This window comes from Octopus bimaculoides, chromosome 22 (genome assembly GCF_046866305.1).
Source record: "Octopus bimaculoides isolate indiv1 chromosome 22, ASM4686630v1, whole genome shotgun sequence".
Taxonomy (NCBI): Eukaryota; Metazoa; Mollusca; class Cephalopoda; order Octopoda; family Octopodidae; genus Octopus; species Octopus bimaculoides.
Genome location: NC_142949.1, coordinates 27231427 through 27243926, shown reverse-complemented (window position 1 = coordinate 27243926; position 12500 = coordinate 27231427). Strand labels below are relative to the sequence as shown.

The 12500-nt window shown below is 35.4% G+C and overlaps 2 protein-coding genes across 4 annotated transcripts in view; one reads left to right on the top strand and one right to left on the bottom strand.

Moving 5' to 3' along the window:
• Positions 1–1500, bottom strand: part of LOC106871140 (uncharacterized) — a 144782-nt gene extending 143282 nt beyond the window's left edge. Inside the window, exon 1 of the mRNA XM_014917492.3 lies at positions 1–1500. This exon is cut by the window's left edge and continues 952 nt beyond it. Within this exon, the coding sequence (XP_014772978.3) occupies positions 1–660 (660 nt within the window). The 5' untranslated portion in view covers positions 661–1500.
• Positions 1501–2637: 1137 nt separating this feature from the next.
• LOC149131419 (uncharacterized) overlaps positions 2638–12500 on the top strand; it is a 92687-nt gene continuing 82824 nt past the window's right edge. For all 3 annotated transcript variants that reach the window (XR_016238016.1, XR_016238017.1, XM_089339941.1), the window contains exon 1: positions 2638–3946. Coding sequence is in view for 1 of the 3 variants with exons in the window: in XM_089339941.1 (XP_089196067.1) it covers positions 3909–3946 (38 nt within the window). In the remaining 2 variants the exon portion in view is untranslated. The remainder of the gene's footprint in view (positions 3947–12500) is intronic.

Below are 12500 nucleotides of genomic sequence, written 5' to 3'. Positions count from 1 at the left end.
GTTATTGTTGTTGTTGCTAAGGTAGAGTTCCGAAGACGATGACAACGACGACGAAGATGGCGTCATCATCGTCGTCGTCGTCGTCGTCGTCGTCGTCATAGCTTTGTTATTGTTGTTGTTGTTATTATTACTGTTATTACTGCTACCACTAACATTACTACAGCTACTACTACTACTATTACTACTACTACAACCGCCACCGATCGTAGTCGAACCATTCACAAGCACACCACTGCAAACAATACCACCACTACCGCCGCCACCACTACTACTACTACTACTATTACTACTATTGCTGCTACAACTACCACCACCACTACCACTGCTACTACTATTTCCACAACCACTACTACCACCAACACCGCCACCGCCACCACTACCGCCACTGACACTACCACCACCACCACCAGTACCACTTCCACTACAGCCGACGTCAATATGAGCGACCAGTAGTGGTGACCCGGTTGCCGAGGTTAAGGACGAACCCGTAACCATTCTCTTTGTACTGTTGGCATCGTTCTGTTGTTGTTGTAAGTGGTGGTGATGGTGGTGGCTGTTGCTATTGTTGTTGTTGTTGGTATTGTTGTTGTTGTTAGCAAAGGAACTGGTCGGTTTGCTAAACGCCGATGTATTGCTTGTTGATAACGTCGTTTTCAACATATTGTTATAAATATGACAGACTGTTTCCTGATATTTTTCTTCTTCAGTGGGGGGTTATGTGAAATTGAGGGTTTGTGCGTGTGTATATAAATTTGTCAGTGTGTTTTCAACCCCAGGTCAGCCCTGATCGTGCAGACCTATGGTCAGAAGGCATTCCAGCCTTGACCATCATGATTTGTATTTATGTATAAGCGACTAGACTACATTATTTAATCTCTTTCGTTTAGAGGTTGTTGCTTTTGGGGGTTTATTTTTTGGGGGGGTTTTTTCTAGATAGTAGGATGTGATATAGGGAAAAATTTGGTTGCTGCTTTTAGCAGCTCAGCCGGTCACGTAGCAGGCTGGTTCCCTCGCTGATTTGAATATTAGGGTCAAAACAGAAGCCCTACAAACACCTACTGTTCTCCCTATTTTTATATGTGAAAATGTTGCTTATCAATTGAACAAGAAACATCGTCAGTGTCCGATATATATGTATATATATATATATATGTATATATATATATATATATATTTATATATATATATATATATCACGTACAACAGAAATTAAATTTCTTTTTCTTTTTTCTTTTTTAATTATTCTTTCGACGTATAAATCTGTGTGCACGCTAATTATGGGTTTGCGTTGTTTGATTGTGTATTTTGCGCGTGTGTGTGTGTATGTGTGTGCGTGTGAGTTTGTGGGTGTGTGTGTGTAAGGAATTTGTGGAAGAATGTGAAGAATTATTTCATATATCACATGTAATAAAACCTTACATTGAACAAGCTGTGTGAGTGGAAGAACATGGAAATAAATTTTAGTTATGTAACAAGGTAATGAATATATATATATATATATATATATATATATATTCAAATATATATATATATATATATATATATATATATACTTTTTTTTTTTTTGGTCTTCAGGTCAAAGAAAGAAACAGAATAATATTCCTTGTAAGAATACACTGGTGTGAAATCCTTAGAATTAGGTCGTTTTGGAAAATAACTTTTCTTTTGATCTTTGCTTTTGTTTTTATTTCTGTCCGTCACTTTCCTGGCTTTTTGGATGTTTTATACATATAGAGAGAGAGAGACATATATAGAATTTTTTTTTTTCTTCGGATTATTTCTCTTTCAGTTTTGCTATCATTTGGTACCACTTAGTATTGTGTTCGTGTTTGTGTCGTTGCCATTCCATCAATATAAACAATTCCAAGATCATAGCAGATATTCCAGAATTTTTTCAAAAGGCAAATGAATATAAAATACTTGTTGTTGAAGCAATAATAATAATAATAATAATAATAATAATAATAATAATAATAATAATAATAATAATAATAATAATAATAATGGGTTTTTATAATTTCAGCAGAGAGTAAAAATAAAAGTATTGAGAGCGGAGAAAAGATATATTAGTCGGTTATATCGGTACCCTCCGTAAATAGCTGGTATGTATTGTATTGAACCCGGAAGTTGAATAATAAGCAACAACAATAAAAATGGAACTAAATTATATTGGTGTTAAATTCATTTTAAAAAATCATTTGTCTCCAGAATGAAAACAAGACAACGATTTCATTGAAAATTTAAGGCTCCGAGAGCCTTTAGAAAACAAAATCAACATCATCTGTTTACCATTATCTTTAGTATTAATTATTATTATTAATCAATATTATCGTCATCATTAATTGTTGTTATTATCTTGTCGTTGTGTCAAATTTCTTTTCGGCATTTTTTAAAAATTACGCGTGCATACATATGTGACGTTTGCATCAAGGATATATATATATATATATATAATTATATATACATATATATATTCATATATATAATATACATATAATATACATTTCTTAGGAAGAAAGATAGAATTTAGTTTTGTGACCGTAAACGTACGGTCATTATAAACGTATATGTTTCAATTATATGTAATATATAATATATATTTTCTTTACCTCTTTACATTTAAAAAAAAACTTTTTCTCTTCTTTTTTTTTTATCGTGTTCCCTTTTCTTTTTGATGATATCTGTCGTAGGGTTTGGTTAATCCTTTAAAATGGTAAATAAAAAACCAAGTGATTCAGGAGTGATTATATTCATATTCACGGATTGGTAGAAATTATCATTTTTTTTTTTTTTTTCATACAGCAAATATTGTGAATAGAGAAAAGAGAAAAAAAAAATCTGCGACAGACAGACAGAAAAGAAAAAATGATAGAAAGAAAGAAGGAGGGAACGACGACAACAATGATAATTTCCGAGATCAAATCCAGCTGTGTTCTTTCGTACTTCCCGCACACAGAGAAAAAGATCGACAGGAGATCGATAAAATCAAATCAACGACAGGAAAAAAATAATAATATTGATGTAATAAGACGTTGATCATAAAACAAAATTCTCCTTAAATTTTCTGCGGTCGTTTTTTTTTTCTTTAAGAAATCGCGTTTTTCCGGCAATAGAAATTATGCATCATAGCGCTTGTTGTTATTGTTGTTGTTGAAACAGTAGTAGTTGTAGTAGTAGTCAATGTTGACATCAATAATTAATTAATGACGTTGCTGTTGTTGTTGTTGTTGCTGGTCGTGGTGGTAGTGGCGGTGGCGGTTAGGATTGCGAGGTCGTTGTGGTTTTGTTCGTGTTAATATTCCCTCCGTGTTTTTGTTGATAATGTTTGTAGTGGCGGTCGATTTTTACGTCCTCTTCTGCTGAAATCAAAAGCAAATTACTACTTTTGTTGTTATTGTTGTTGTTGTAGTAATAGTAGTAGTAATAGTAGTAGTAGCAGTAGTAGTAGTAGTAATAATAATAATAATAATAATAATAATGATGATAATAATAATAGTTGTAATGATAGTAGTAGTTGTTCTTGTTTGTTTTTTTTTTATAGTGTTATTTTCTCCTGTGAATGTTTGGAACTGCTGCTGCTGTTGTTGTTACTGTTAACTATTGCTGCTGCTACTACCACTACTACTGCTGTCGTTGCTGCTGCTGCTGTTCTCACGGCTGCTGCTGCTGCTGCTGCTGCTGTCAAAAGCAACAATTCCACAACAATTTACTAACAAGCCAAAACAAATAATCAACTACAGACGTATCAATATCGGAATGATATCGATACAGCACGCATCCAAAAGAACAACAACAACAACAACAGCAACAAACACAACAATTACGGCGACGACGACGACGACGACGACGACGACGCGATCGAAAAAAAAAAATGGCAGCAAATTCGAAACAGTTTTTCCTCGGCCAAGATGTCTTCTTTCTTCAATGTGTTGAAACTGTGGTCTGGGTAAGTATTGCAGTGGTTGTGATGTGTTGGTGGTAGTGCCGACGATGCGGTGTAGTGCGGTGGAAGCGGTGGCTTACTTGCTGCTACTACTACTACAGCTATTACTACTACTACTACCACTACTGCTGCTGCTGCTGCTGCTGCTACTACCACTGCCACTGCTGCAGGCGGTGGCGGTGCTGCTGGTGTGAAAGTAGCGCGAGCGCGATGGCGCTACTGCTGCTGGTTACGGTGTGTCAGCGATGTTGTTGGTAATGATGGTGGTGGTGATGGCGATGATGGTAGTAGTGGTAGTAGTCGTGATGGTGGTGGCGATGGCAATGTTGTAGTAGGAGCTGCTTCTAGTAGTAGTAGTAGTAGTAGTAGTAGTAGTAGTAGTAGTAGTGGTGGTCGTCGTCGTCGTCGTCGTCGTAACGCTATTTTTGTGTTTTTCTTGATATTATTATTCAGCCCCGTCTTCAACCCGGATTGAGTAGACTTTATAATCAAAGCTTTTCCAACCGTGACCATCCCATCTCTTTCTTTTCGAGGACATACGTTTCCGCCGCCCCTTTCCTATTTATTTCTTTTTAAGATAGTTTAAGACGATGAGATGAAAAGAACGGAATTTCGCTGCTATTTCTAGCGGGTCTATGTAACCTCGTAAAGCCCCCTTTCGGATGTTGTGGTGGAGGTGTAGAGATAGTGGTGTGTTTAAATAGAAGTTGTTATTGTTGTCGTTGTTATTGTTGCAGTGAAATATTAATACGAATTTTCCAAAACACCCCAAAAAAAATTGAAAAAAGTACACTTACATAAAAAAGATCATGTTTAGAATATGTTTGTATATATATATGTATATATATATATATATATATATATATATATATATATATATATATACATATATATATATATATATACATATACATATATATATATATATATATATATATATATATATATATATATATATATATATATATATATATATATATGTGCGTGTGTGCGTTTGTGAATTGTGTGTGTATATTATTTATACGTGTTTATGTTTACATATGCGTTTGTATGGAAGTACGTTCATAACCGATGCTGGTGTGGTTACGTCCCCGTAACCTAACGGTTGGGCAAAGTGACCGATAGAATAAGTACTTAGCTTACAAAGAATAAGTCCTGGGGTCGGTTTACTCGACTAAAGGCGGTGCTCCAGCATAGCCGCAGTCAAATGACTGAAACAAGTAAAAGAATATATATATATATATAAATTCAGTTAATATTATGTTTATAAATATACGAATGTGTGTGTGTGTGTGTGTATGGATATGAGTGTATCTGTGTGAATGTATGTATAAGTACATTCAAATAGTATATGTGAGTGAGTACGGAGTGTGTATTGATTAAAAAAGAACACAACAAAGTACAAAATCACAGTCCTAGATTCCAGAATTAATAATAAAAAATAACTACCGCATTTCTTCAGCATTTGCTGTTTGCCGTTGTACGGGCGTTTGGGGATGAAACGGCTGAGCATTTGGTTGGGTGTAGGTATGTGTTAGGGGTCACACGTTGAAAGGAGTAGGTAATGTGATAGGGTTTGTTATTGTCCAAAGTTTATTATACATGCAGCCCTGGGAAGTCTCCGTTTTTTATGGAATTTTTCGTTGTTAAAATTTATATTGTAATCGTTTCTAACTGTCTTGCACACTTCTATGTATGTGACCCCTACATTATATCCTCTTGTAGCGTCCCCAATTTTTTTTTTTTTTTGTGAACCCTTAGTGGGGCACATAGAAAACATAAGCAGGTAGAAATGTTAGCACGCCGGGCGAAATGCTTAGCGGTATTTCGCCCGTCGCTACATTCTAATTTCAAATTCCGCCGAGGTCGACTTTGCTTTCATCCTTTTGGAGTTGATAAATTAAGTACCAGTGAAACACTGGGGTCGATGTAGTCGACTTAATCCTCTCCCCCAAGTTGCCCTTGTGGCAAAAATTTGAAATCATGATTATTATCATTGTGAGCTGCCAAGGCGCACGAGCTGGCAGAATCGTTACCGCGCAGGGCAAAATGGTTAGCGACTTTTCGCCCGTCTTTACTATCTGGGTTCAAATTCCGCCGTGGTCGACTTTGCTTTTTATTCTTTCGGGGTCGATAAAATAAGTACCAGTTGAACACCGAGGTAAATGTAATCGACTCATCCCCTCCCGCAAAATTGCTGCCCTTGTGACAAAATTTGAAATCATTGTTATTATTATTACAAGCTGGCAGAATCGTTAGCACGCCGGGTGAAATACTTAGCGGTATTTCGCCCGCTGCTACGTCCTGAGTTCAAATTCAGCCGAGGTTGTCTTTGCCTTTCATCCTTTCAGGGTCGATAAATTAAGTCCCAGAGATAAAATCCACTAGACCCCTCCCCTAAAATTTCAGGCTTTGAACCTTTCGTAGAAAGGATTATTATTATGAAGGCGGCGAGCTGGACGAAATGCTTAGCGGTATTTCGCCCGTCGCTATGTTCTGAGTTCAAATTCCGCCGAGGTCGAATTTGCATTTTATCCTTTCGGGATTGGTAACATAAGTAGCAGCTGAGCACAGGTGTCGATGTAATCGACTAGCTCTCTCCTCCGAATTTGCTGGCCTTGTGCCAAATTTGCAACCATTCTTGTAATTATTATCATAATGCTCACCATCTCAAGGCGGGCGAGCTGGCAGAATCGTTAGCACGTCAGACAATTACTTAGCGGCATTTAGTTCTTGTTTACGCTTTGAGTACAAATTCAGGCTTTGTGCCTAATAGAAAGGGTTATTTTTATTATTGGTGAGAACGAAGTCGGAAACAAGCCAACAGTGAATTGTTGAGTCCCAGCAGAATTGTGTCTGTTAAATAGCAGCTCGGCAAATGTCGTCGATAGAATATATATCACACTTTAAAAAAGAAAAAAAAAAAAAACACAATCACAGGAGTCGACTTATGTTTTCACCAGTAGTGGTCCAGCATGGTCGTACTCATTAACTGAAATAGGTAAAAGTAGATACTCTGTATATATATATGTATGCATGCATATATATATATATATATATATATATATATATATATAAGGGCTGAAGTCCTTATGGACCCGACTAAATTGGTCCAAATACTTGACTGGTACTTTGTTTTTATCAAGTCCAGAGGGATAAGAAAAGGAAAGTTGATTTCGGCGGGATTTGAACTCGGAACGTAAAATAACGAAACACTACTTCAAGACGTTTTCGGATTCTACCAACCCAAAGCCCCTATATCTGGGATTGAACTTGACTAATCACTTGGTCCGGCGTGCTACCCAATAATATATATATATATATATATATATATATATATATATATATATATATATATATACACGCGTGCGTAAATTTTTTTTTTTTTTTCCGAATTTGTGTAAATGTGTGTAGAATAATATAGCAGTTGAATAAAGTTAAAAATAATAAAAAAAAAACATGAAATCCAGACCCTGTTTTAAATTTATTCAACTGGTGTGTATGTAGAATAATATAGCAGTTGAATAAGGTTAAAAATAATAAAAAAAAAACATGAAAACCAGACCCTGTTTTAAATTTATTCAACTGGTGTGTATGTATATATATATATATATATATATATATATACACACCAGTTGAATAAATTTAAAACAGGGTCTGGATTTCATGTTTTTTTTTTATTATTTTTAACTTTATTCAACTGCTATATTATTCTACACACATTTACACAAATTCGGAAAAAAATATATATATATTTACGCACGCGCACACACACACACACACACACACACATATATATATATATATATATATATATAACAAATAATAAATGAGTATATGCATATATACGTACAAGTATGTGCATACCTACGTCTACCTGTTTATATAGGTGCATATCTGGGTACAGGACATATATATATATATATATATATATATATATATATATATATATATATCGTGCGAGCGATGTTCTGTTTGATTTTGTTGTGTATGCTCAGGGGGTAAACCCCGATCGATAAGCCGATCTTTGGTCGGAGGTGTTCCAGCGGTGGCCATCGCACCTTTCGTTTTCGTATATCCGTAAACGGTAGTACTGATGGAACTATTTTTGCCCGAAGTAACCTTTATTTGCAAAATAACAATAGCATCTAGACCGCTTTGGAGGAAGACTTAGCTGCTATTTTGCATCCCCTGGTTCTCACGTCTGCCTATAGCAACCACCACCACCGCTGTTGTTTTTGTTGTCGATGATGATGATAGAGGTGGTGGTGATAACAGTGGTGGTGGTGCTGGTGGAGGAGGAGGCAGTAGTTGATCATGAGGAAAAGGGGGAGGTAGGAATTTTGTTCTTTTTAGTTTTTCTCGATTTTTTTTTTTAGATTTTCTCGTTGATGTTCCTGTTGTTGTTGTTGTGGTTTTTCTAGTTCTTGCAGTATTTCGTAGTTCATTATATTGCAATGCGGGATGGGGGTGGTTTCGGGCTAAATAAACACGAAATGAGGGGGTAGGGAAGGTGGGAGGAAATACTAAAACAACACAAACATAACAATTATCATCTTGTCGACTGTTAATAGCATTATATATACATACATACGAATATATATGTATGTAAATATATATATAAATACATATATATATATATACATATATATACATGCATATAAATATGCACCGAATTGTATATATATATATCGTATTTTTTTACTTGTTTTAGTCATTTGACTGCCGCTATGGTGGAGCACCACCTTTTAGTCGAAGAAATCGCCCCCAGGATTTAATCTTTGTATACCTAGAACTTATTCTATCAGTCGGTTTTGCCGAATTAAGTTACAGGGACGTAAACACACCAACATTGGTTGTCAAGCGATGATGGGGGAACAAACAGACACAGACACAGACACACACACACACACACATGGATCTATTCAGTTTCACATAAATACACAAACACACACACACATATATATATATATATATACACACACACACACACACACATATATATATATATATATATATATATATATATATATACGACGGGCTCTCTTCCAGTTTCCATTTACCAAATCCAATCCTCTACCAAATCTACTCACGAGGCTTTGGTCTGCCTGAGGCTGTAGTAGAAGACACTTACCCAAGGTGCCACGCAGTGGAACTGAACCGAGAACCATGTGGTGAGGAAGCAAGCCTCTTACCACACACCCATGCCTATATATATATATTTATATATCTATATATACATTTGTGTATATATATATATATATATTCACACACACATACACATATATATGTACATATGTATATGCATATATATGTATAAGTTATATGTATATTTATGTATGCACACACATATTTATGCATGTATGTACGTGTGTATGTATACGTTCCTGTGTGCGTGTTTGTGCGTGTGTGTGTGTGTGTGATGAGCGAGAGGGAAGGAACGAACGAGCAAAGTAGACGAATTCTGGTTGGTCTTTTTTTTATACCACCACCGCCGCCACCATATAGCGACTAAAACTCAGCCCCCTTTGCGTGTAGGAAGGAAGTGACGTCACTTCATAAAACAATCGGGGTGGGGGGGAAAAAGAATGAAAGAAAAGAAAGAAGAAAACGCACTTTTGCAAACACACGCTCACACACACGCACACACACACACACACACACGCACATAAACACTCAGAAGCATGTACGCACGGGCACACACGCATATGCACAGACACATAAACACACACACACACATTCTCAATTATAAACATGAAATATAAAATGTATTTAAAGAGCAACACTAATATATTATGGTAATATATATGCAGATATATATATATATATATATATATATAAAGAGAGAGAGATAATTACTTATGTGTATGAATATATATATATATATATAAAGTGTAGTATATTGCCACTTAAGTGTGGCTGACCCCTAGGGGTGGATGTTCGTGCTGCAGATCGAGGTGAGAGGGATAACTTCCCTTGGCAAACAGGACACAGTCGTGTGTCGATAAGCCAGCTGGAGGAGATGTCCTCCTGGGGCTAAAAGCAACAGTAACATCCACCCCTAGGGGTCAGCCACACTTAAGTGGCAATATACTACACTTTATCGTGCAGTTACTGTTAATACTTCATTTAGAGAATTAACATTGCTTATATATATATATATATATATATAAAGAGAGAGAGATAATTACTTATGTGTATGAATATATATATATATATATATATATATATATAAAGAGAGAGAGATAATTACCTATGCGTATGAATATATATATATATATATATATATATATATATATATATATATATATATATATATAAAGAGAGAGAGATAATTACTTATGTGTATGAATATATATATATATATATATATATATATAAAGAGAGAGAGATAATTACTTATGTGTATGAATATATATATATATATATATATATATATATATATATATATGTGTATGTCGGTGTGTGTGCGTGTGTTAGTGAGTATATGTATATGCATGCATGTTTATACACACACACACACACAACATACATACGTACAGATCAACACACAAACAATACTAATCGTTTAGTATAAGGAGAGCCGAATAGGCTGACCCATAAAAGTGCATTATTTTCATGGTTTAACGTGTGTGTGTGTGTGTGTATGTGTGAAAGAGAGAGAATGAGTTTAATATGCATTGTTGTATGTGTGTGTTAACGTGTATGTATATGGATGTATATATGCGTGTGTCAGTGTGGTAACTGTTCTTGCCCATGTGGTCTTCGCTGTCTATATCAGTATGTGTGAGTGTGTTGGTGTAAACATAGGCGTGTCTGTGTGTGCTATGAAGTTTTCCTTCCCAACCACATGGTCCCGGGTTCAGTCCCACTGCGTGGCATTTTGGGTAAGTGCCTTCTTACTATAGCCTCGAGCCGACCAAAAAGTCTTGTGAGTGGATTTGGCAGACAGAAACTGAAAGAAGCCTGTCGCATATGTGTATGCGTGTGTATGTGTGTGTGTGTGTGTGTGTGTGTGTGTGTGTGTGTGTGTGTGTGTGTGTGTGTGCTTGTCCCCCTCCACCACTTGACAACCGGTGTTGGTGTGTTTATCTCCTCGTAATTTAGCTGGGCAGCAAAAGCAACCGACAGGAATAAGAACTGGACATTCGACTGAAATTGCTCAAGGCGGTACCCCAGCTTGGCCACAGTCTAATGACTGAAACAAGTAAAAGATGTGTGTGTGTGTGTGTGTATGTGTAAGTCCGAGCGTCTGCTGGCGCCGGAGGGAAGGGCGTTCCCTGTGTGTGAATGTATACATATATATGCGTAAGTGTGTGTGCGCGTGTGTGTATGTATGCCTGTGTGTGTGTGTGAGTGAATATAGAGGAATGCTTCCATGTATGTTTGTGTGTGCATGTATTTGTCTGTCTGTCTGTATGTGTGTTTGTGTGTGTGTGTGCCTGAGTCTGTCTGTGTGTGTGTGTCTGTTGAAGATTCGTTTAATTTCAGCCAAAGACGAAAGAAAAGAGTTGGTTGTAAGAAAGAGGAAGGAGGGTGAAAGAGAGGAAGAGAAGGAAAAGGAGGTTAGGAGACGTGAGCGTGGGGAGTAGGAGGAGGAGGAAAGAGGCGGGGAAAACGTTAAAGAGACAGAGAGAAATAAAACAATGTTAAATGCGGAAGCACACACACACACACTAATTTCATATATATATATAAAATTATATATAAAATTATATATATATATGTATGTATGTATTATATGTATATACATATCTTTATATATTTATGCATATATATATATATATATGTATATATATAAATATATATATATATATATATATATATATATATAGGTATATATATATATATATATATATATATATATATATATATATATATATATATATATTCTTTTATTCTTTCATTTGTTTCAGTTATTCGGCTGCGCCCATGCTGGAGCACCGCATTTTATGCATATATACAGCTGTGTGTGTGTGCATGTGCGTGTGTGTCTGTGTGTATGTATGTGTATGTATGTATATTTATATAAATATATATATATATACATGTACATATACATACATATATATATATATATATATATATATATATATATATATATATATATATATATATATATATATATATATATATATGTTGTTGTACTTGGGGATGGTCATATTGCCAGTTTAGCCAATAAAAACACACGCACTGTATATTTGGTGTTAATTTGCTTCAGCTTTATATTACATTACATTACATTAATCTTATTTCGGCCAGAGTTCTTTCGTCACACTTCTGTGACCTCATCAGTGGTCTTTTGCTTTCTTCTTTCTTATGTGTGTCCCACCTTGCTAACTATCAGCCATTTTGTATTTTGTATTCCTATTGTATGTGTCTACGCATGCGTATCCCTCTATGTGTGTCTGTGTTTTTGTAAGTGCATGTGGGTGTGTATGGGGAGTGCCTGTATTATCTATATCCTTTGTTAATACCTGTTCGTTTATTTTTGTTTTTATTTATCCATTTGTTCATGTGTTTATACCTACTCTTTTTTTATGTATTTAATTTAATT